This window comes from Aythya ferina, assembly GCF_964211825.1.
Source record: "Aythya ferina genome assembly, chromosome: 1".
Lineage (NCBI taxonomy): Eukaryota > Metazoa > Chordata > Aves > Anseriformes > Anatidae > Aythya > Aythya ferina.
The window spans coordinates 27,972,931-27,998,413 of NC_140296.1; the positions used below are offsets into that span (position 1 = coordinate 27,972,931).

The 25,483-nt window shown below is 45.4% G+C and overlaps 1 protein-coding gene across 1 annotated transcript; it reads left to right on the plus strand.

The window, feature by feature from the left end:
- The first annotated feature begins 1,026 nt into the window (after positions 1-1,026).
- Positions 1,027-24,699, plus strand: DHRS12 (dehydrogenase/reductase 12). Its single transcript, XM_084506180.1, has 10 exons — positions 1,027-1,147; positions 1,671-1,804; positions 5,193-5,275; positions 8,554-8,646; positions 9,032-9,113; positions 17,514-17,575; positions 18,299-18,403; positions 18,960-19,050; positions 20,312-20,449; positions 22,264-24,699. Exons 1-10 carry the CDS (start codon positions 1,092-1,094, stop codon positions 22,389-22,391), a joined length of 972 nt encoding a protein of 323 aa, XP_084362306.1. The 5' UTR covers positions 1,027-1,091; the 3' UTR covers positions 22,392-24,699.
- The last annotated feature ends 784 nt before the right edge of the window (positions 24,700-25,483 follow it).

The window sequence follows — 25,483 nt, forward strand, 5'->3', positions numbered from 1 at the left end:
CACAACATGCTGAGAAAGCTGAGTGCTTGAGTAGGAGCTCTTTGCAGGTGTGAAGAGATTTAGGAAAGGAAGTATAAGGCTACTAATAGGGTCAAAAAAGATGGAACATTTCTCCCTGTCTCTCCTATTGAAGCCAGGTAACTTAAGCTGCTGAAAACAGTGTGTTCCCAAAGCAGCTTGTGTGTGTGGCGCTGCATGCTACATAGGAAAATGTGAACTCAGCTAAGCTTGTACACTGAACTTTGTTAAGTGCATAGTCCTTAACTGCTTAAAAACTATACCTATAATGACAATTTCCTTATGGCTAACATAGATTGTCCAGATGCGCGACGACAGATGATTCTCTTGGGCTTAACATCATTAACACACACACCACAAGAACTGAAAACACGTTTTAATTTCGCTCCCTTGCTGTAATGGCTACTTGCCTACCCTTTCCTACAGCCGCACTTTACCCCATTAGTAGAGGCAGGGAGCTTCATGGGCTTGTCTATGCCTAAAATACTCTGTTGTGGTGCAGTATGGTTGTTTATGGTTTTGCAAGAGCTTTCGTTTAACATTTTTTGCAGAGCAATGGGTTCACAGTATGCAGGTCCCAGCCTCTATTAGCAAAACCTGCCATCTTTTCTCCAGCCCTAGCGAGGTTGACAGCACCACTTGTCCTGAGCAGATGCCTCAGCAACCTTTTTTCTTCTTTCTTTTTCTTTCTTTTTTTTTTTTCTTTTTATTTCTTCTCTCTTTCCTTCCTCCCACTGCTATCACCCCAGCCAGCCAACACAGCCACTGCCAGACGTGGCCTCATCTCTGTAGCAGCCTCCCGCACAATGTGCCAGAGGCTCACAGCAGATCCCTTTGCTTTCTGTCTGATTAAGAAGGGAAATAAAACACGAAAGGGTAAGGGAGAAGAAGCCCCAAGACCGCTGAGGTGGCTCCCCCTGCCCTCGCACCCCTCTCCCCGTAATGGCGGCGGGGCCGGGCCGGGCGGGCCGTCACCTCAGGGCGGGCGGGCGGGCAGGGCTGCACCGGGCGCCTTTATGTAAGGGCAGAGGCGGGGCCGGCACTGTGGTGGCGGTGACAGGAGCACCGCCACCATGTCCTGGTACCGCAACACCGTGTGGTTCGTCAAGGGGCTGCGGGAATACACGAGGTACCGGCGGCCGCAGCCCCTACAGCGGGGCCGGGGGACGGTGGCGGCGGGGCTCTGCCCCGGGGCGGGCGCCGCGCTGTGGTTTTTGTCGGGGCGGTGTTGGTGGGGGAAGGTGTTAACCATTTGAAGGCTTTCCGCGTTTGTTTTCGGCTTGAAACCGAAACTTCAACGCCAGGGCAGGGGGATTTCAACCCCTTGTCTCTGGGTGCTGTCTGAAGATGGGAGGGGGAGCCCGCCTGAGCTCGCTTGGAGCAGCCCCAGGTCCCCAGCGCGGTTTGTGCCGTGCAAAACGCTCCCAGATTTTGGCACATAACTGGAACAGTCCCTGGCACGGGGTGTTTCCTGTCCAAAGAGCACAGAGAGCAGTGGGGAGAGGGGAAATTAAGCCTACATTGCATCTGCTGGGAAAAAAAAAAAAAAAAAGTATCTGAGCTGTGCAGGGGAAGCGCTCCTCAAGCTTCCCTGCAGTTAGCTGGGTGTGCTCGCTTCTGGTTCCTCACACAGTGGTCTCTGATCTGCCTAGGAGCGGCTATGAATCTGCCTCCAAGCACTTCAACCCCGCAGATCTCGAGGTGAATGTGTCTGGAAAATCCTTCCTGATCACCGGCTCAAACAGCGGCATCGGCAAGGCCACAGCCAAAGAGATAGCAAAGAGAGGTGAGCCAGGGCAGAAACGAGGAACCCCAGGAGATCTGTACAGAAAAAGCTCCTTTAAAAAGGCCAGGCAGCTTATTTTACAGTGCTATTAGTATGGGTTAAGGGATTAAGTGTGAGAAAACTGAAAGAGTGGAACAAAAAAATCAGTGGAGAAAACCTACAAAGTTTCTCACGTGCATCTTTACCAATCTTGCCTATGTTATAACATCATCTGAACATGTCAGTGACTTACCAAGGTCTATTTGAGTACAAGTAGCAGCCTGGAAGAATTTGAACTATTTGAACAACTTACAAATGTGTCATATGATGAAAGAAAGCAAATTGACTTTGCAAAGCTGGAGATGGGAGAGTGAAGTATTGTGCTTGATCTTGAAAATAACAACCTGGAATTTGTGCCCCTTAACTGATTACATGCAGACCTATTTTTTTTTCCTATCTGTAAACAGGGAGATGGTATGAACTGAAACTAGCTACTTTTTAAGGAAAAAAAAATCCCTTTGGGATAAAATAATTCTCCTCGTGTGAGAGTGTCAGGAGTTTGGGCATATATAATAAAATGGAGGAGCTTGTTGCTTTCTTGGCCTGCTTAGGCTCTAGCAACTGTCAAATAAAGGAGAGTGGGGACTTAGTTAAATTAAACTAATTCAAAATTATTGGCATAAAGAGCCTTTGGGTTAAAGATCCCATCAGTGCCAATATATGATTGATCTCAGGTTCCCACTACTGCCATTACACATAATGGCCTTACTGCTTTGCCTGGTGGCTGTTCCGCTCACTGCCAGGTGTTGCATGCTGTCAGGCTGGCCTGATACTCACAGGATTTGGTCACGTCTAGAATTTGGAGCCTGGATAATAACATTGGACTCGGACTTCTTGTCTGATACCCTTCTAGGCCATGGCTGTGCATGTGAAATTAAAATGTCTTAATCAGTGTCTTCCTGATGCCATTCTTGCATATGTTGCTCTGAAACTCTATGTCAGCTGTTGGGACTCTGGCTTCTAGTTGAATCTCTTCACCATGACAAGAAATTAAGGAGTTCAGACTTGGCAGAAGAATAACCAAGCTACATTGGCTTTATGTTCATGCACATCATACCTATGGTAGTCTTTAGATGACACCTTCTGTAGCCTGATTTCAGCTCTTCTCTGAATCAGTGTCATATGGCATAGTGAGTTAAATCCAGTAGGCAGCAAAGTACCACACATCTGCTTGTTCACTTCCCCTTCCACTCCTGGTAGGATGGAGGAAGAGGAAAGGAAGAACAGAAGTGAGAACTTGTGAGTCCAATTTTAAAAGAAGAGGGGAAAAAAAAAAAAAACAAGTTTATTAAGTGAAAAAGTGAAAGGAAAGAAGAGACAAAGAAAATAAAACAAGTGATGCAAGAGCAATCATTTTCCACCTCCCATGGGTAGACCAATGGCCAGCCAGTTTCCAAACAAAAGATGGCAACTCCTGAACCCCCTGTATTCCCTCTCTACTGTTGAGCATGATAATATGCAGCACAGACTTTTTCTCTGTTTAGCTGCGATCAGTTGCCTGACTGTGTTCCCACCCAACCTCATCTGCACCCTCCAGTCTATTCACTGGAGGGGCAAAGTGAGACATGGACACTGTTGGCACTGTGCATTATTCAGCACTGGATAAAGCATCAGTGTGTTACCAGCAGTGTTTTAGTCACAAATCTGAAGCACTGCATTTTATGAGCCACTATGGCGAATGTTAACTCCATCCCAGCCAGACCCGGTACATACGGGTGTTGTGGAGTTGGGCTTTCCTGTGGGACTTATGAACTGCACTTCTGGTTTGATGTGGTCTTGTCCCAGCTGTGTTGACAGTTGCCAGTGTTGTTTAAATTTGGATAATTTTAGATCTTTACCATGGAAAATGCATTTAAATGCTTTTTGTAGTCCATGAGTCATACCGAAACAACTCCCTCTCCTTGGCAGCAAGAAAATGCCCATATTCAGAGCCCTTCAAACCCACCACTGGGACTTTACCATGGACTGTGAGAATGTTCACGATCAGCTGGAAGGGCAGCCATCTCTTCCTTGTGTTTAATTTATGCAAGTGCACATTACTTTGTGCTTCAGGAAGAGCTCTTCAAGCACAAATGCCTTGAGATCTCTCACTAAAGCCCTCCTTTGCAGTGAAGCCTACAGGTGCTGAGTGGCCGAACAGATGAGCATTGTACACTGCCTCTTCTGACGTTTGTCTTTTCTCACTGGTGAAATCTAATCTCACTGGGGCACAGTCTGCCTTTTATTCTGATCTGCCTGTGTTCGGTGCTTCACTGAACTCTCCACGCACAGCGTATGTGTAGCACAAACAGGTTGAAGATGAGACGTGTCTTAAGCATTGGGTAGTGTCATTATTATAATTATCCTGGATTCAGGAGTTTCAGTTGGGCACTCAGAAGAAGTAATGCGACCAACTCTGACTGGTGACGGAGGAGTCGCACCCTGTTAGAAATTTTCACAAGAGCCTCGAAGCACCAGCTGTGTGCCAAGAATGCTTGCTGTAATTGTGCTCCATGGAAAAACATCTCTTATGGACAGACAATTGCACTTTTGGAGCCCAAACGGGGCCGTGCACTACATGGGTGTGCACTACATGGCTGCTCTGTGCCTAGGATAGACTTGGTGTCTTGCATTTGGGTTCTGGATCATCACTCCTTTGGGATTGCATTGCTTAAGCCTTCTGGCACTGGACTGCTTGCAAACTTTAAAACCCCTTCAAGAACAGATAAAAGTGAAGAGTTCGTGCGTTCCTGTGACTGAGATTAACAAATTGCCTGTAACAATCAGGGAATCAAAGCATAAAGTCATTTCATCTTCCGCTGCTGAGAAGAACATTGATACCTGGTGTTTTGTGTTCCCTTTTCACAGAGCAACTCCAGTCACCTGTGTTGTTCAAGCCCTTTAGTAAACTTCCTAAGATGTGCCAAAACAAGCATTTGAGATACAAATGCCTTAGCTTTAATTTCCAGTGCAGCCCTGGTATTTCATCAACACTAAAAATGCTGTGCAAACCTAACAGAAAATAGTTTGAGCAGACAGTGCCTAGGCTGCAGTGGCCTTCTCTGTACGTACAGCCGTACTTGGGGACCCTGTTACATTTCTTCATTCATTCACTGTGTCCTAAATGTTTTGTCGAAACACCCTTAATAGCCCGTGGGCCCTGCCAGGAATGCCACTGCTACTGGAAGGCTACAGATATCCCACCGACTGGAAGCAGTCACTAAAGGTTTCTCATTTTTTCTTACTTGTACCAAAAACTAACCCTAAACAAAGAACTCTGAACTGGAAATCGCTTTCTGACCCTTTTCTTTTTGCCGATGACATATTTAGGAATTAATTGTCAAATGTGTTTCTCGTTGAAATCCACCAGGTGGCACGGTTCACCTGGTTTGCCGGAATAAGGAACGAGCTGAGGATGCCAAAGGAGAAATAGTGACAGAAACGGGCAATCAGGTGAGCTGTTCCTCAGTCCTTAGCTTACTTCACTTTTTTTTTTTTACTACCACAGGGGGCTTGAGATACTCTATTTCACTGTTTTGCTGTTGTGCTTTTCATAGTATCTCCGTAAAGACATGGAAACACACAGTAGCTTATCATTGATACAGTTTCAAGTAATTTAATTTCATATGGGGGATGTTTTCAGTTCTCTGTGGTCAATGACATCACCAGCAGCATGTGTTACTTAGTGTTTTCTGTCATTATGCTTTGTCATGCCCTGCTTACTATTCCTAGCAGTGTGGCTGAGGCTTTTGAAAGTTAATTCATTGCAACACTCTCGCAATAACATTAACGCGTTTACGGCATTGGAGTTGGAGGTTTTCTGTGTATGAATGACATGTTATTGATTTCCTAAGGCTGGCTTTCCTGTTTTATCAACTCCTGTATGTGGTCCCAGCCCCATGCTCTTTGTAGGATCTCTTCCTTATCTCCTTCCCTTCTGGTAGGGATTCTTTTTGCTTCTGCTTACATCACTCTGCAGCAGCCCCCTGTAGCTGTCAGTGTTGCTGTGCTAATTATTCAGGAGGGTGTGCTTGTGGGGAAGTGCAGCCTGTGACTTTCTACCTTGGGTGGAGAGCTCTCTTCATTTGAAGTGGTGCCTTGGCTCTCGAACACAGTATTTGGATTCCAGTAATAGTTTTTTAATATGGATCAAAAATGGCGAAGACTTTTTATGGTTAGGGATAACATATTGACTACATTTCTGCTCCTTGGTTTCAGCTCCCTAGCGTGACACAACCAGCATTACACTTCAGTTCTTTACTGGAGGTGAATTAGATCAGTCCTTCTGTAGAGATAAATGCTCTCCAGCTGTTTATGAAAGCACAATCCCGTGGCTGTAGTAAGACACAGTTGTGGAAGGACGGGTGATTTTCCGTGTTACTTCCTTTTCTAACTGCAATCAGACAGTCTGGGTGAGTTTGATGACCTCTGGAGGTTCCTTCACGTGTTGTGCTCTACCATTGGGTGAAACACAACCCGAGACAGACAGGGTTTTTCATCTGAAAGCAGCACCTCTACTGCACACCCAGCTTTGGCAGGCTGCAAACCTGTAGTTGGGTCGCGGAAGGGTATGAGGACACTGCAGAACTTGTGGGTGACCTTGGGGACTGGGCGCTTGCATGGAAAGGAGCATTCAGGGAAGTGTTAGATGAGCTGCCCAGGAGGCCCTGTAGGACATGGGACTGCACTGGGAAGAGTCAGTTTAATAATTTGTTCCCAGGAACATCCTTTTTTATAAGTACCCATTCAGAAATAATCCAGGGAGTTACGAAAATGCCTTTTCTGCAACTTGACAAGCTACATCCAGACCTAATTTACTCTTCCTGGTCACCTGGACAAGAATCCTGTTGTAACATACACCAGAGATTATTTCCAGCTTCCACAGCAACACATGCCAAAGTTCAGGGCTGGGAAGGAGTCACTCTTTGGCAGGCACCTACACCTTGACCTGGGAACTAGGAAGGTCTCCTGATCTGTTAATTTAGATCTACTTGTGGAGATTAGCTTTCGCCTTGAAAATGGCTTTGCTGCCATCAAGGACTTTCGTAGGGAACAAATCTGTGGGTCCTTTTTCTGCATCAGCATGACAGGCTTCAGCAGATAAGTGTTGTTTTAGATCTTTTTCAGTCTCTGAAATCACTTGTGGTATTGAACATCTGCCCCCAAATCTCCTACTCTTCTGTTCCAGCAGTTAGTTGTAGTAGCTCTAAAAGTAGAAAGCTTTTCGAGAGGTATCTGGCGTGTAGAATAGAGTCAAGGTTTTGGTCAAAAATGAGCATGACGATGAGAAAACTCTGAGCTAATTCAAATAAGGAGCTAAAATGCTAAAGAGAAAAAGCCAAATGTTTTTATCTTCAAGGAAGCAGTTACAGGCTGGGAGCGATGCCTTATAATTTTCCCAGCTTCTTTACTTATCTCTTCTGCTTGTTTAATGAGTATTTAAAGAAACAATTAGGGAAAAGAGGAGGCCCTTTAATGATTATTTGTTGTTTTCAGTGAGAACATATTCTCTGCATAATTATTTTCGAATGGACTTTTCCAGGGATATGCTCTAAGACGATCTGTGGTATGTCTTTGAGATTAAGGGCTATGCAGGAGAAGGGTAGGATTTGACATCCCCTTTGTATGCTGATAAGTGTTACCGAGCAGGAATTTACAGAAACCAAGAGAATTGCCCTTAACAAGAAGTAGAAGCTCTTAGATGTTTTGGAGAGAGGAAATACTTCTGGCTTTAGTGGCTTGGAAAATTATAACTTCGCTCAACGAAACGATGGGTGGAGGCTCCTAAGATGGGGAAGCCTGGAGGTTTGTGACTGCTGGCAGGAGAAGGCAGGCTCGTTGTCAGCCTGCAGCTGTGCGTTTGCAGGATAGGTGCAGTGCCATGGAAACAGGGGAAGAAGCAGCTCTGTCAGGGGAGCTGGCAGAGCCTCAACCCTTGTCAGCACCGGGAGGAGGTGGTGAGCATGGCTGGAGGCTCCCTCCTGTAGGATGGAGGCTCCCGTCCTCCTGTGCTCTGCTGCCACGTGTTGGGAGGGCGCAGAGAGGCAGTGCCGTGCTCCTCTGGCAGGTGTGCAGGGAAAGGACGAGAGGCAGCAGATGCGGATTGCAACACAGGGAAAAGTTCTGATGAGATAGCAGGGATTTTTGTTTTCTCACCCTGGGGGTGGTCAAACACTGGAGCAGGTTGCCGAGAGAGGCTGGCAAATCTCCGTCCTCGGAGATAAAGGAACTGTCCCTGGATAACCTGATCCCAGCGACCTGCCTTGAAACAGGGACGGGACCAGGGGGCCTCCAGACGTCCCTTCCAACCTAATATTTTGTCAAATGCTGTGACCTCGAGTGTCCCTTCACTATTTCCTGGGCTTTCCCTTACGGGGCATCCATGCCACATGACGCAGCACTGGTTGAACGATGCGTAGGTCAAGTGGGTTCCCTGTGCAGGATTGCCAGGCAGAAATAAAAGCTGGGGTCTCTTCAACCAGGCAGTCAGCATTCAAAAGCCACGGCTTAGCAGCAACTGAGTGAGGTCACTAAACTTGTTTTATGGGCAAGAATTAGATTTCCCAGTTGTGCATGTTAACCATAAGTGTTTTAGATCTGCTCTGGAGAGATTTAAAGCCATATTTTTTTCATATGGCTTTAAATGCTTTTCACCTAGACAGGCCTTAATGGTGACCAGGGCCTATTCACTGTTGATGCTGACTGTAACTTGCTTTTTTTTTTCCATTTAGAACGTCTTCCTGCATATTGTGGATATATCTAATCCCAAGGAAATCTGGAAGTTTGCTGAACAATTCAAAAACGAACATAAATTAAACGTGTTGGTAAGTTCGCATACTTCAGTCATGTGTCTGGTTTTGGAGCGCCTGTCCTCTGAACTTATCCAGCGAGGAGTCTGGATTTCACAACCAGTGCTGCAATTCTCTGCTTCATTTTCCCTAAATGCTGCTGCAGAAGTCTCTTTTTTGTTTGCTCTTGTCCATTCTCAGCTCACATGCACAGATCTAATTATAAAAGAGAGAGAGAGAGAGAAATGCAGTCATTTTTTTGGTTGCAACTTTTGAGTTTCTCATGCCATGTTTTCTGTTTCGTGGTTTATAGAAACAACCTGTAGCTTTGTCTGGTAGTGTCAAAACCCAGCTAACTATTATGGGCTGCTTGTATGGTTAGTTGTGTAGGTTGCTTGTGTTTACAGGAGTTGTCTTACAGATCAACAACGCAGGATGTATGGTGAACAACAGAGAATTGACTGAAGATGGACTTGAGAAAAACTTCGCAACAAACACCTTGGGTGAGTGGTGGAAGCTTAGTTCTGAAAAATGATACCAATTTTTGGTTACAAAAGTGTGTGTTCACAGCTGGGTTCATGAGCTGTGTATTCCTGCTCAACGAGGGTTCATATTGTTGCCCTGTCAGGGAAGGAGAAAGAAAAGAAGTATTATAGCTTGTGTGGAGTGTCACTGTTGAATTTCTCCATTTTTCATTTTTTTTTTTCATATCAGTGCCTTTATCACAGCAGCAGTGGTCAAATACAGATAAGATTTAATTCAATTGATTCTGAAATTTGATAGGAAATTTGGTTCCAAGCAGTGCCACTAATGACAGGCTGTGTAATCAGTGTGCTCCTGTGGCTTGGAGAGAGCTCAGAGCACGTTCAGGTGCTTAAAGAGACATTCATACGTTCTGGTGGTCCTGAACTGCCCTGTGCATGTGATGGAGGCACTGCATGGGAAGGCTGTGCCCTCTGTAGTGTCCTGGGCACTCTCAAACAGACACAACGCCCAGCCAGGTGACTGAGCAGACTGGGTAAGTCTTCAGCACTCCATATTTAAGGGGTGTATCCAACGAGCTGTATGGTGGAGGTGTAAGAGGGACAAATTAAGGGGAACAAGTAGAGGGAGATGTGGCTGAGCAGGGAATACTGAGCAAAGTGGCAAGTTCCCCCATAAAAAAACGTGGAAAGCTGCAAGCACACAGGCAGGCAGCAGGGAGAAAAGCTGTCTGCTGCCACTGGTATCTGGAAGGGTGAAAGCTGCACTTCTTGCCAAGAGAGGTGCGGCGTGTGCGTCGAACAGCAGTCCTGTCACTCTCGTTTCCCTTTGCTTCTGTGCAGGGATGTGGTTTTCCCAAGTGACTGGCTTTAGTGTGTTCAGAAGTGACACATTAAGGGGGAGCTGCTGTGCTATGTTTCTGTGTTTCCCTCCTCTTCATCAATAGCTGGGATGAGGAAGGGAAGAAGCTTGGGCTGTAGAGATTGGACATTTACAGAGCTCAGCATTCAGCGGCTGGAAACCCTTCTTGGGTTTTATTTATTCTTAGCTTTGTTCCTGCGTAGCTTTCTTAACTCCTATTTACTTCTGAAAACCAACATTTTGGGCATAAATATCTTGTGCTTAGCTGATACGGCACACGCAGCTTGGTTTTCTGCAACTCCAAGTACATTAAGCTGACAATTAAAAATTCAAGCATAAAGGCACAGTTTTCATTTTCCTCAAATGAATCTTTCACTAACATTCTTCTGCTTCTTGTGGTCAGCATTCAAAATGAGTTTTGTTTTGCCATCAGTTTTCCCTTGGCTATAGAAACACCACATCTTTTACCTCGCGAAAATGTATTCCTCTTAAATTAGCTTAACCCCCTAGTGGTCTGTCAGACAAAAATCCAGCAATGTGCAGAGATCTAGGTCTTGCAGAGGGAAGCAGAAGGGAACAAGCGCCACAGTTTGAACATGAAAGCAGGGCTTTGTGTAGCTTTAAACACTGAGGAAATTGATTGCTGAGGTACTGTGCTGGTGCATCACTTGAATCAGATTTTATCACGCAAGCAGAAGCAGCAAGGTTCTGCTTTCCTGGCTGTAAATCAGCCTCGCTAGGAGTATGCAGCAGAATAAAGCTGCAGGAAGGTGGTGGAGGAAGCTGAATTATGATTGTTGTGGATTAGGGAAGTGCTTGTGCTACCTCCTGGGTAGGTTATGTATGGATCTTTATTCATTTGTGTACCATTTGCTGCCCGAGTGTATAAGAAGGTCAAGGAGGTGCCTGCACATTTGAGCAGATGAGGTACATCAGGTAAGTCGTCCTCTGTTGTCCAACCTCTGCAGAGTTTGAGCAAGGAGTGAGTTGTTTGCTTGGGCTGCTTCTCTCCTGTCAAACGTAAGGAGAAACTTCCGAAGCGGAGGGAAAGAGTGGGGCTTGGTTGAGCTGGAAGAGTCTGTGCAAGGGAAAGCTGCTGTGCCTGCAAGTCAAACACGTTGGAGGACCGCTGCTATAAACATCACGGCTTCTTTTCTTCAAAGCCAGAGGTGGGGTAATAAATCATGCCTGTTGGAGTCACAGTAGGAGAAAGATTTATGGAAAAATGCACGTCAGAGTAGATGCCGTGTCATTTCCCTAAGCACCGTGTGCCTTTTGGGCGTGCTTCACTTTCAAGAAGTTACTTCTGGATCAGTAACTACCTGTGCTTACAGGTTCCTAGAGAAAACCTTGGCTAAATTAGGCATGGCTGGTATACAGGTTGGCTGTAACCCAGGACGTGGTCTGAGAGGACAAACTGAATTCCCCTCCCTGCCTTTCTCCCCAGAAAAGCTAAAGCCTGGCCCATGGTTTGAAAATCTGCAGCTTTCCCCCTCTTGTCAGCAGCACAGAAACAATAACTTGTGATTGCCTGGTTTCTCCAAAAATAAGATGAAATGTTATTAAGATTTTTTTTTTCGGGTTTTCACATGCAGGCATTCTTTTCATCTTTCTTCGACTATTTGTTTTTACCCTGAATCTTAGCTCTGGTCTAATAAAGGAGTGTGTAGGTTGTAACTATCTAAGAATGCAAGACTCTGAACTCTAAAGTGCTTTAATTACAGAGCACAGGCTGTGAATTCTGCAGCTGATACCTGATTAACGTTTACATAAGCTGCAGAATTGCTCATTTGGGGGTCTAAAATGCTCTCAAACTTTTAAATCCAGGCGAGGGGTATTTTCCTCCTGACTGCCTCCTTAGTCTGTTTTCAGGTGTTTTGCATAATGAATGGTAGAGCTCAGTCCTCATTGATCACCTGACTCGTGAAACCCACGTTGTAGCCTGACCTTCTGTTGGACACAGTGGGCAAAAAAATGAATGTGTGAGTCCTCTGATAGCTGAGATGAATTAGGCACAAAAACAGTGCTGGTACCAACAGCAAGTCAACCTCCATCCCTGTGAAATGCCACTGACTGAGGACAGCCTGCTGAAGTGGGAGGTGCAGCGTCCTCTCTGGTGGAATATGCAGGTGGGTGAGGGTCAGAAAAATGTGCCACACAGGTTGATGGTCCAGGCTTTGTAGGGTTTGTGCAGTATCTGAGTCCAAATCATAAACTGATTTGAGCGCACAGCGTCTGTGCTGACCTGCCACAGTCTGTGCTGGTGCCTGGCATCCTTAAAATGGGGCTCAGGCACAAGCTCTGCGTGGCTCGCTGTGCTTCTGCTGTCACTGTCAAAACACCTTGCCTTTTTCCCTATTAGATCCCCAAGGATTGTTGCTGTCATTCCCAGAGCTCGGTGGAGGTGTAGCGAGCAGAATGAGCCGTGGAGCAGTCGGGCTGTAATGTGGGAGTGCTAGCCAGGCACAGGGCTGTAACAGCACCTCGAATCACACCTTCAGCATCAGATCGAGTGAGTGCCTTGGGTAATGCAGCCTGATTTCTGCGGGAGCTGCAGAGGCTGACGGGCAGGCTGGTTTTGTGCTTTGTCCTTCTGTTCTGTGTGCTCTTGCCCCCGTTTCTCCTCCCGTGGGCTGGCCCTGTACTCAGGGCAGCACCCGGGAGCAGGGCAACGACAAGCAGTCATTTCTTCTGATGAGACTTGCTTGATTTTATTTTGTTTCCTTATTTTGGGGCCTGCCTCGCTTTACTTTTCCTCAGCTCATCTTGCTTGACATGGAGAGGTGGCGTATACGTTACATTTTATTGCTACTTTCCAGCAAAAGGGATGCTAAAACACGCTCCGAGATGAATAAATGATGCTCCCAGTATGCATCTTCTTCTCAGGCTAGTGAAACCTCCTCTGCTCCCTTGTTTTAATCACGTAGCTGCACGTGTTGGCTCTGTGTGCAAGGAGGGGTAGGGATGGAGGAAATAAATGCTTCTCTCCCATAACAGCTGTACAGCTCATCTGGGGCAAATTGCCTAACCTCTACGGGTATTTTTCAGCCTCTTCCCTCCACATAACCCATAACCAACTGGTGTCTCACCCAAGCCAGCGCTGCCTAGCTGACTGTGATCTGAGCTACGTGCAGGTCAGGCAGCTTGGATCTGCCACAAGGTCAGTGCCTGAGCTCTGCAGACAGCCTCACCTGTGGAAAGGAGGCTGTGATGCCAGTTTTCTTTTTAAAGAGCTTTGAGACTTCCTGATGAGAAGTGCTGCACGGAGGAATGAAGTTGAATATCGTTGTAAAACTAGTAACAGGCCTAAAATCTAGATTCCCAGGACACAGGGGAACCCTTACAGAGCTGAGCTTTGTAATTCAGGGGAAATGTAGGCCTTAGTTTTGTCTTTCATGTTCATTAGCTCTTCCCATCCTCTCTCAGTTGTCGGTAGCGTGGTGGAATTGGCCCTCAGAGACAGCACACTAAAATCTTCATTCCCGATCTCGTACTCAGGAAACGGGCTCAGGGATGTCTCTTACTTGAAGCTGCATAAATTGAAGGCTTGAAAAGATAACCAGGTCAAGGGAGAATGTCAGTTTGTGCTTCATTTTTTTATTTAAAACTCGGACATAGGAAGAGCAAGCCAATTTATTTAACTGATTTTTACCAGATGAATGAGCCATTGAAATACGTACAATAAAACTTTTTTTTTTTTCTTTCTGTTCCCACTTTTTTTTCACAGTTGAAACAGCTCTGTTCCTAATAATAATGCAAAGCTCAGGCAGATGGAAAACTCCACTGAGTGTGGTGCTGGCTGCCTGCCCTCGTCTGAATGTTAGCAGATTAAAAACCTCACCACCAATTTGCCACTAATTGCCAGATAGAGCACGGAGCAAAAACTATTCGAGACTCCACCAAGACACTTGGGTCTGCAGCAATTTGCATCACCAATTAATTTGATGCTATAACCAGGTAGTGGCTTTACAGCACGACTGCTGCTGAAACAAGAATTTTCCCTATAAATCAAGGCAAAGTCCAGGTTTTGGGGTCACTTTAAATCTTTAAAGCATGTGTAGCAGACGTGTGGGAAAGACCCGTGTCTGATACACTGTAGGCTTCTGTCCATGCAGGGGGAAGGATTTCACTTTAGTTATGCTGTTGTGGAGAGGATGAGGTCCATGGTGAGTTATTTGTTACAAGAACAAGCAGAGCTACCTTCCAGCAAGACCTGAGTTTTCCACAGTTCCTCAACTTCTGCTCCAGGTCTTGTGAAAAGCAGCCTAATTTTACGGAGGAGTTTCTGAAGCAGCCCAGCTGATTTTTGTAATATATTTTAAATCAACTTGTGTATGTGGAGTAGACCCACGCTGTCTAATCTACCATGTGACAGAGTTGGTTGAGCGGTTTGTAATAGTGGGGTAACTGTATCCTTGTAGGAAAGACTGGAATGACACTGGTTTGTGCACGATTTCCTATGAGGGGGGCTCAGCTTCGAGGCATAAAGCTTACAGGAATTTTTACAGAGAAAAGCAAACGCAGAGAGGATGTTTATCTGCACGAGGAGTTGTGCAACGGTCCCAGGAGCCTCTTTAACTTGAGAAAACGTGGCCAGCGAGGACTGTGTCAAGCCGCATTCCAGGGAACAGGGTTGTCACTTGTCCAGTCGGTTTCTCTAGCTTCTTCACCTCCGCAGAGCTCAGCGAGGGCAAGAAGAAATCCTGGACATGTGGGTGACAGACCGGCCCCTTACCCACCCGCTTCCGCATTCCTGCTGCTCCTCCGCTCGTCTTGCTGAGCTCCTTTGTGGCACAGCAAATGCTCCTTTTCAAAGGGAAGTGTTATCTACCATTTTACTGCAAAAATGTGTTGTTTTTTTTTTCACCTTTTTGCCAGTGGGAGCCGAGCTTTCAGGCCAAGGCAGGCGATAAACCTTCAAAAGGTGGGAAAAGTCTGGCCTCCGTCACACGTGCGTCGATGCAGGCAGTGCAGCCGTGTCCAGCACCTGCCAGATCTGAGCTGTGTGATGGAGACAGGCTCCTGCTTGAGGAATTCATGGCAGGAATTCTCCATGAGCAGTCCTCAGACCTGTGCAAGAAACGGGTTATGGTCCAGGCGAGCTGTTCAGGCACAAACATTCCCGATTGCTCTGTGTCCTAGCCAGGCAGCTCAATTTATTGTGCATCTTCTTGAGACAAAGGCATGTTTTCACCAGAATAGCCCCAATATTATTGAAACTTTTTGTCTTTCCAGAAAAAAAAATCTTCCTTTGTTTCTGGCAGAATCACACAGGTCCCCAGTGGAGGGGCAGGATCACCGGGCTACCCAGTGCTCGTTGCTTTTCCAGCACAAGGAACATCGCTGGTGGTCATCGTCTTTCCCTCCGTGCCCCTTTTAAATAAGAAAAGAAAAGAAGCCTCAAAAAATCTGTACAGTTTGAACACGGTGATAATTAAGGATTAATCACATTTGAAACACTTATTTTAACTACGCTCTGGGGGAGGAGGTTTAACAGACAAAAATGTTAGTGTCAAGGACACGTCCTAGAGTGATGAAATGTGAAGGCAGCTGGCCAGCACTTTGATATTAATAGTCAATTATTAGCAAAAAGATCAATAATTTGGATCTTGCCTTGATTTCCTGAAGAGGGGTGGGAGGAGGGGAACTGTAGTCTCTCCTCCCAAATTAGAACCTTGGTTTTCCTGACACAAAAAATAGCTAAAAATAACATTTTCCTCTTTCATTTTTATACTGTCAGTGCAATTCCTGTTTTTATGAGGACTGTGGCAGGCAAATCATTCATTTTCGGCGTGCCCTTTTGCTCCGAAATTCATTCCTGTGTTGCTGCAAGCTGCACTGCAGCCCTGCCTGGCAAAATGTGTGCCGTGAGGTACAGGACCGGCTGGGTTTCACGTTGCTCTTACCCACTTGAACACGACGGTGAAGCCACACGCCAGCTTTACGTGGGTAAAAATGCAGAGCTTTAACTTGAGAACGATGGACCCTGACCACTGATACGCTTCATTAATCTCACGCTACCAAGTTTCTTCTCCAGGCTGTTTCGCCTGACAGCCCAGCCCGTGCACATACGGATACAGAACATCTGAAAATATTTTTTTAAACTACTGAGGAATTTGTGTCTGGATGCCTAAGGCTGGGGCAGGAGGCGGAGGAACGAAGCGCTGCAGGCGCAGTGCCTGATGCATCACAGCTGGGAGTGCTTGGAGACCCCAATGCCTACCCTAGGAGGCTGGGATCACAACCGGTCTTTTCCTGCTGCCTCAAAGCAGATGAGAGACTGGTTTTGCGGGGCAAAGTCCGAATATTTGGGCTACGGGGGATTTACTGGGTTCTTAATAAGCTTGAGGACGAGAGGACGGCTTGTGTTTTAAATCTAGCGAGTGAATATGGATGTCCTGCTGCTGACACAGAGAAAATGAGGACGGTTGTGACCCAGCGGGGGAGCTGAAGAGTTTGTTCACCAAGCGTTCAACTTTGCTAGCGTATTTATAAACAGGCTGTGGAAGAGAGGTTATGAAGACACACGCTGAAGTCTTCATGTCCAGTGAAAAACACGGAAAGCCTCGGTGGCTCATGGAAAAAAATCCATTTATCGCTGACAGAGAGTTGTTGAACTCAGGCCATGTCTGGAGAGACAGGGGAGAAGTGGTGCACTCAACACAGAAATGCTGGGCTAAGTGAGGCTGGGTTCGTTTGCAGTTCAACAGAACTTTTTAAGCACACTTTAAAGTGGGGGGAAAAAATGAAAGAATCGCTCGTAAGAGATAAAAACAAGCAAAAATCCCTCTATTGCAACTGAGTGCAAACTGCACGAGGTGTGTCTGAACCAAGCACAGGAGCAGATGAGCAGGGTTGTGAGTAACAGTGCTGGTCATGGGAACAGCCATGATGGAGCATATCTGGGCTGTGTGTGCACGTTCTGCTACATGGACATGTGGGGAAGGATGCAGTTAAGTTTCCCCAAGGAAACCCGGCTCAGCCTCGGACACACAATACGAATACTTTTTTCCCCCAGGGGCTCCCGATCTTCTGTCGTGCTGGGGATTTACGAGGCAGTTTTTATGTGCAGCAGGATCCCGAAGTGTCGGGGTTCTCTGTGATGTTTCTCCCTTCTCACCGTGCAGTTGCTTGGCGTGATGGATGAGTCTCCAGTGCACACGAGAAGCGTGGTTTGCTTCTCTTGTTCACTCTGCAGCATAGACGTGCGTATGTGGCATGCACAGAGGGGAAACACCTCCCCTGTTTCTTCCCTGGTGTCACCTCCCTTCCCAAGGAAATCCATATTTGCCTTCAAAGGCCTGGCTGGAATGTACCGAGCAGTTTATTCAGTAGGTCTGATACACAGAAAAGCCTGTAAAACAGCAGATGTGCCTTTGGAGAAGTACGAAGCAACACAGACAGCTATGAGTTGAAAATTTTACAAGAAAAGCAGCACCAAAATCATTAAACCCCACTGAAGTTTCAGAAACAGACTTCATATTTTTGTCGTAGGGGGCAGGGAGAGAAGAAAGATTTTTAAAAAGCTAAATGAAAGTTCATGTCTGTCTGTCCTGTAGGTACGTACGTTCTGACAACGGCCCTGCTGCCCCTGCTGGAAAAAGAAGCAGACGCCAGAGTGGTGAGTTTGTGATGCTGTTGAAAAGTGGAATTTTATGGTTCTTTCCTTGTGGTTTGTGACAGCATCCCCTTGACTATGTTAGCAATGCAGGATTATTTATAATGCATTAAGCATCGCTAGAATCCTCTCGGATTTTGCCAACAACAAGCTCCTTCTCCAGGGCAAAGGTCCTGCCTGCTGCCCTGAGCCCTGCATTGGAAAGCAGAGTAAAACACTTCTGGAAACTTCTCCTTTTCCTTTCCCTGGGGCAACTTGTCTCCTGCAGCAGCGCAAATTACTGATAGCAGGAGTATAGGCTTAAGAGAACTTCATAGGCCTTGGCGTAAAACAGGAGAGCAAGGACATTTTTAAAAGGAAATTTCCCAAGTTTTATATGGTTTCTCTTGTTTTCTAATTGGCTTATATGCTCTGCTATTTTCTTTCTCCCCATTGGTCTTCAAAAAGAAAAAGGACAAATTGATTCCTGATGGAGTTGACACCATTTTGAATGAATATCAGTTTTTTGCTTTGTTTCTTTTCTTTTTTTTTTAATTATTTCTTCCACCTCATCTCCAGGTAAGCTCCATATTTGAGCACATGCACAGTGCAAAGAGTATGCAGAGGATTCCTGCTCCGAGAAACTTCAAAATATGGCCTGAAGCTCACATTGCATGCATGAGTACTCATGCTGGGGAGCTGCTGATTTTGTTTTTTTTCATTAATTTATCATTCATTTGATTACAGATTACTGTCTCGTCTGGGGGCATGCTAGTTCAGAAGCTGAACATATCTGATTTGCAGTCAGGAAGTGGGACGTTTGATGGGACGATGGTGTACGCCCAGAACAAGGTACAGTGCAAGGTTTTGGAAACAAAGCCCACAGCCTGTTTGCTAGGTGGCTTGTATACTGTCTGCTTTGCAAAAAGCTTTGCAAAAAGAACCAAAAATAAAACCATTGTGGCTTTTCCGTTGCATCTGACCTGCACAGAGATGCACGGGCAATAATCTTCAGTGGATGTCCTGCGCTCACTGTGTGTATCATCTTGCATGGGGAGCGTGGCTTTCAGTTGATTTAAGTCTCAAAGGAGAAAACTGTCTTTTGCTGAAAAGCCCTTTCTGCTTGCTCAGCTCTCCCCTGCAGTCTGCAGCAAGCGGACTCGGTGAGGAAAAGCACTGCAACTGCTTTAAAAATGAGCTTTTGGCTAGGGTATGGACTGCAGTGATCATGATGGTCTCTGACAAAATCACCCACTAAACCCACTCAGGGTGACTGAGGGTATTTTTCTGCTATACGTAAATGTTTTTATATTCACAGCACATTTGATGTATTTTATTTCCCTGGGAACAAACTCAGGGACAGGCTACTGAACTTGATGCTAGTTTGGCTGTTCTTGCTCTATCCTAGAGACAGCAAGTTGTCCTGACAGAACAATGGGCAAAAACTCACCGAAACATCCATTTCTCTGTTATGCACCCCGGCTGGGCAGACACTCCAGGTATCATCTCTGTGAAACTTTTTCTTTTTTTTCCAGATTAATCTAAAAGCAAAGAGAAATCAGACTTTCTGGTAAATTCCTCTAGCAGGTGCTGTGATTTCTTGGCTCCAGACTGGTGCTTAGAGTAGTTTGGTACCACTTGGTAACCCTGCTCTCTCTCAGAGGGCACAGCATCTGCCCTCTGTGTATAGCTGGAGAATAACGAAGGGCTGTGAGTGATGGCAGCCCCACGCAAACACACAGCAAAGCCCGAGTGCTTTAAGCTAACATTTAAGTTCTGGGATACACAGATTCTGCCTCCTTGTTCCTCTGCTCTTCCTCTAAACGTTTACGGCCCTCGTGAAGCGGTGTGTTTGGCTGGACAGCCCTTTGTCTGAGCTGCAGCTGTTCTTTGCTGACTCTCTCAGCAGGAGGGCCAGCAGGAGTTATCTGGTATGCACGTTGTGTTCTGCAATGTGTTCCCAGCCCCTAACACCCCAGCTTGAGATGCAGACCAGCAATCCATTATCTAGGTCTTCTCTGGAGACACGGTTTGCCAGAGTTGTTTCTGATCAGAGAAGCATTTAAACCCATCTACTCAGGCTTGGAAGCTATGCTTTCAAAATAAATACCTTGATGTTGCCTTTTCCTTAAAATCTATTTATTTTTGCACATCGTTCATGGGTTTCCAAACCTAATGAGCCTTAAAGTTATGCCACCTTAAAGTTCAAGGCTGCTCCAGCCCTCAAAATAAACTGCTGCAGGGGATAGGCCCTCAATTGTCATCTGTTGGACAAAATAAAAAGAAGCCAGTGTTTAAACATGAATAATGTAGTTGGTACCACTCAGCATAAGATTTTGAAATACTCTGCTGCAATTGTTTTCCTAAAACTGATGTGAAAATAAGAGCTAAAAAGCCTGTGTTTTTAGCTCTTCTCTAAAAATCCAGAATACCTGTGTTGTGGTATTTCTGTTTCCCCCGTGTTTAATTTCTTTGGGATTTAGAACGGAACTGGATCAGAAACCTCTGGCCGATCCTGTGCTTACCTCCTTGCAGCTTTCTGCCTCCCATTTTAACCCAAACAGATGACTGTTTGATCACCTGGCAGCTCAGCACCATTACCCCACCACCGCCGTACCCCTAGCTATGTGGGAATACTTCTTCATGAGCTTCGAGCTGCCTTCTCTTCATTGTAAACCCACAATGGCAATTTTTAGCATTTTCTTTTAAATCATAAAAGCCTGGCGTGGCAGCCCACCATCCCATTGTTCTTCTCTCTAGCTGTGAGGTCCTCCATGCCAGATTTCTATCAGAAGATGAAGAGCAGCTTGCGCACAGAGGCCCAGGGAGCTGACACCGTTGTGTGGCTGGCAGTATCATCGGAAGCAGCAAAGCTACCGAGCGGCTTGTTCTTCCAAGGTGAGGCAGCAGAGGCTTACTTTGCACATCAGTGGGGACAGCTGAGCTGCCTGGAGCTGCAGGATCCCCATCTGGCCTGGAAGGGGATAAAGGCTTGGCCTGGCAACAGTTTTTCAAAGGATAAAATGTTTCTGAAAGTTGTTCCAAGGCGAAAGGTTTCAGTGAGCCCTGTGCAACCAGAGAAAGACTGTATTAAGCTGTTACGTTCCTGCTTTTGTCCTCCAAATCATCTGATACAGACTTCAGAGCGTTTCTTTAGGGAGCTTGTTTTTTTTAAATGAAGATGGCCGCATGCAGGCCCATGCCAAGGGAAGGTAAATCACAGCGGTCAAGCAGAATCTTCAGCCTTTGTTTAACCCCAGCTTTAGTGAACAGGGAGCACACCTTGGCTCTTCAGCTGTACACGGTGATTTTGAGAGCTTCAGTCCTTGCGTGATGGCTTTTAAGGTTGGAAGAGAAGTTTCTTGTTACGTTATTACTGAATAGGGATGAAGTCAGACAGGTTTTTTCTGTCTGCAGCTGCCCTATGGAAGCCCCAGCTGAGTGCAGGATCTCCGGGCCCCTTCAGTAAAGGGCTTTGCGTCCTGGAGCTCTTTAGCAGCACAGACCCTGCTTTTCTGGTCCTAGACAGCTGTTTCCTGAATCAGTAACACCTTCCCTCCGTTTCCTCTGTTTCCTTTTATTCTGTTCCCTGTGAGTGCAAACCAGCATTTCTTTTTTCTGAGGAGTAAATATGGAAGTGAGAACATGACTTGTACAACCAGAATTCTCTGCATCTGCCAAAGTAAATAAATAAAAATGTTTGATGGAGTCCTGCTTGCCAAAGCCTGGAAGCATCCTTTCCGTGATGACGAGTTTGGGTTTCGCACACAGTTCCCAAACTTTAGCACACGCGATTTGAAACACTCCACTCAGGTAGGGAGCAATTCATATTTGGGGATGGAGAAGGGGACGTTCCTCTGCATGTTTCTTTCTCCTCGGGTTTCCAGGAGCAGAGGTGATGTGGCGTGTGCAGACAATTGCTCTTAAGAGAGCAAACATCTCTGCTCCCCTGTAGCAGTGGCAGTTGCTTCATAGACATCTAGGAACATTGCCACCAGGTTCCTAGGCTCTAGATATCATGCTTTTGGAGAGAAAAATCCCTTCCAGTGGGCAGTGATATATTAACACTGAGTGAGGAGGACAAGATTTGGAAAACCAAAGTAACAGAAGCTCAGTCACACATCTTCATGCTGGCTATGTGTTACTTCTGGCAGTTGAGTAATTAGCAGTTCTTCAGCATTGACAATTTAAGCATTTATTATTAAGGATGAAAGTAAGCATTTTGAGACTGAAAAGAATCTAAGCTGCAAAGTCCCAGCTGGGGAATTTGTGTCGCCCTAGAAGCTCTGTGCAGGAGACTGGGAAAACTCATGTCTGATGCTGAAAAAGCAACTTCTTCCTGCAACAGTGATCTCAAGTTACTGGTCTTACAGGAGCTCAACTACTGACAGAGAGCAGGTGTAAACCCCACAATAATGCTTCCTTTCTCTTGTCCCAGCTGCAAAGGAGATCTCACTTTCCACTCTTGAGCCATATTGAGCACAAGGGCAGTAATTCTAGTTCCCGAATACAAATGGAAGTAGTTCAGTTTCTGGTTTGGAAGCCATACATAACTAACATTGTTTACAGAAACATAGAAGGTAAATTTTCTGGCTTCAAGGCCATAAAATATGTTTGGGAAATATAAAGTCTAGCAGAAAAATCTCCTGTGTGATGCTAGAAGAGGTAGTTAAATATATCCATAAGGATTTTGTTTTCTTTCTTTCTTCCAGACAGACAACCAGTCCCTACACACTTACCGTTAGCGAGCACCCACAGTCCACCAGGAGACGAGGAGAAGCTGATGGAGCTGCTGGAAGAATTCTCCCAGAAGTTTAAATCCCCTTCTTCAGGAACTTAGCAGCACGGTTGACGCAACACAGCCACAAAGCTGCTAATTACAGAGGAACAGTGCTGTAGAGGAGAGGTAGGATGCTGTAGGCCTGTTAAAAGTAAATTGTGTTCAGGAGCAGTGGTGCCTGCAAATCTGTTTTGTTTCTGAGAGCCTCGACCATTGTCAATATGCAGCTGCTGTCTCAAGGCTCAGTATGGTTGTGGTCTTCGAATTGGAAGGAAAATGTGGAGGCATCAAAATAAAACCCAAGCGATAACTCTAAGCTTTGTGAAGTTGCCCAAAATCTTCAAAGCACTGAGCACAAACAGAAATGCAAAGGAGCGTACCTTTAGTAGCCCTCATGAAGGACTTAGCAAAGAAGTGGGTAAAGTTTTAAACAATGTTTAAACACTATATTTGACAGGTTGGTGGCTTCCTTTGGTGGGTGAGGGTGACGAGGCTCAAACATGTAACTGGGAACGCAAAAACTCCCGCATCGCCTGCTTAGTTTAAATGGAAGGATTCTTCACAGCCTTCGGTTTCTATAAATCAATGCTGGTATGCAACAGTGATCTGCTTCCTCATGTTTAAGCAGCAGGAATTTAGGAACGCTGCCAAGTGCCTTCCACATTACTTTATGGAGCCAGGGCTGAGCATTACCCCATTAATGTCAAGACACCACGAAGTAGGAAGCTTTGATACATACTGCACCCAGTCGTGGCTGGATCCCTCCCCTTCAGGAAGAAGAGAAATGGCTGAAAGACTCTGGACATGAAAAGAAATAAGGTGCTAAGCCCTGTGCACCTGTCATTTCTGTGAAGGATCAGGGAATTGCTTCGTCATTGTGAATGGAATATGAAAGGGAAGGGAGGCACAGCCTTTAGAGGCGAAATCCACCTCCTGATACGAGGGCTGTATTTTGCCTGGAACTGTTTTATTTCCAGACACAGAGGATTGGATTTGTCTTACCTGACTTGCGGACATTTGAATAACTCATTGGGATTCTCACTGTAAATCATTAGAGAGAAAAGAGGCTCTTTCACTGTGATTTATTGGATCTGTTTTAAGAAACAACCCTACATTCCTACATCTTTCTGCTTACTGTAACTAGCTCAGACAAAGACATTCAGGGGGTATTTTATCTTACATATTTCAAATTTACTGCAGAGCCATGATTGTTAATAGCAGCAGTGGTAACGTTTTTCTCCTGAACCAAGTGTGTTTGATGGCAAAAACAAACAAAGAAGCAATAAAAACCCAAGAAAGTTGCACAATTCTTTCTACACATGGCTGCAGACCGATGTGGTAGTGCAAACGGACAAGACATTAAAAAACCCACGGGTTTTCTTTGGGGCTCTCTACAGTGACTGGTAGCTAAAGACCATGCTGATAGACAAAGAACTCATTATGTCCTCTTTCCATAATTTAGTTTTACAAAAGATATCCTCCTGGCCGATGCCTCAGAGGTCTGCCTTCACTCATTATTCAGAGCCATTCTATTAGCAATTTAGAAAAAACCTTCCCTTTTCAGCGTTTTGTCAGTCTCCTCAGAAAAATGGCTTTACTGTCAGAGAGGCACTGAAATAAGTTTTCCCATGATAAGCAGCGCTGGAATACTTTAGGCTGTCACAGCTCTTCCTGCAGAGGCTGGAACATCATTCAAACTGTTGCTTTATTTTAGAAACTTAACTCCTTCTTACACTGCACTGGAAGATAATGGTGGCAAGGCTTACACATTCCCAAAGTCTTGAATTAACAACATTTTAGATTGTTCAAACTAAATACAGCTACTGAAAACAAAAGCACAGCTGAGAAAGGATTTAGGAACTGCACTTCTCAATCTAGTGGCTGCAAAGCTAATAAAGACAACGTTTGTCTCCTTGAGTGTCTAAGCCAAGTTGCTTCGCTGCTCTGCAGAAGAGAAGTTGAATGACAATGATATTTATATAGTTCATAAAAATAATCGGAAGTGCACCTTAATGTGTATTAAATCCACGTTCTTTACCAATGCATGTAAATATCCTGGATTTGTCATTTTAGTCACGGCTTATGTTGGAAATAAGGCCAACAGTATGAAAACTGCGTTAATCAAAGTTTGGTCACAGCGTTAAAAATAGCCAGCTATTGTGGTTTAAGAGCACTTGGGATTTTAAATAAAGTTAAATACGGGGCAGCAGTTAGAAACAACATCTGGAATCTCCCCTAGTGCTGTTGTTGTTCACCATGATGCTTTATTTCACCCTTTCCACAAGAGCAAATGAGGTATGTGGCCATAAAGCCAGCCAGACGCTTTGTGTTAATGCGATTCAGAATAAATTATTGTTTAAAGCAAATACATTTGGTGTCACCTGTAAAATTTTTAGGGGTGAGAGAAAAATGGCATCCAGTGACAGAATCAGAAATGCAAGGCAGCACAGACTCTTGCTAAACAGTTTACATCAAGGACTTCAGTACACACGTGCTTTATGGGAGCTGACATACAAGCACAACACTTGCTCTTCCTTCCCTTTCTGTGCTCAGCCCAACACTTCTTGTATCAGCTTTCAAGCTGATGTGACTCTGACCTCAGTTCTTTAATTATTCACATTCTGAAGGCTTTCTCATTTTTCTTCATTTTTGTAATGTCACTGAATCAGAAGATTTTTGCTCTTGGGGGTTTTGCACAAGCCAGAGTGCCCAGCCCACACGTAGAGCTGCAGGACTGACCGCGGTGATGCAGGTGCCACTGAAACTTTTCTCATTAACAAGCGAAAACTTTAGGAGGTTCATGCAACAGATGGTCATGTACATGACATTTCCTAAAGTTTCATTGCTGGGCCATGTTTATTCATTCTTAAAAACAAATAATTCATATTTGGTTAAAGGTATAAACCATTGTTTATAGTCTGTCTTTGAGTGCCAGGATGTACCCATATCTATCACTTTTTTGGAGTAAGCTGCAAGAACCAACTGTTGCATTCACACCACCGTACCCACCAGCTTTTGTGCTGTCCTAGCTGTGCACACTCACCCTGCTTCCACTCGCTGGTAAAAAAGGTTCAGGCAGGGCCAGGCCTTTCTGTTAAACAGGATTCAGGTGTCGTGTTGACCATGCCGTGCTTGGGCCCAAAGATCACAGA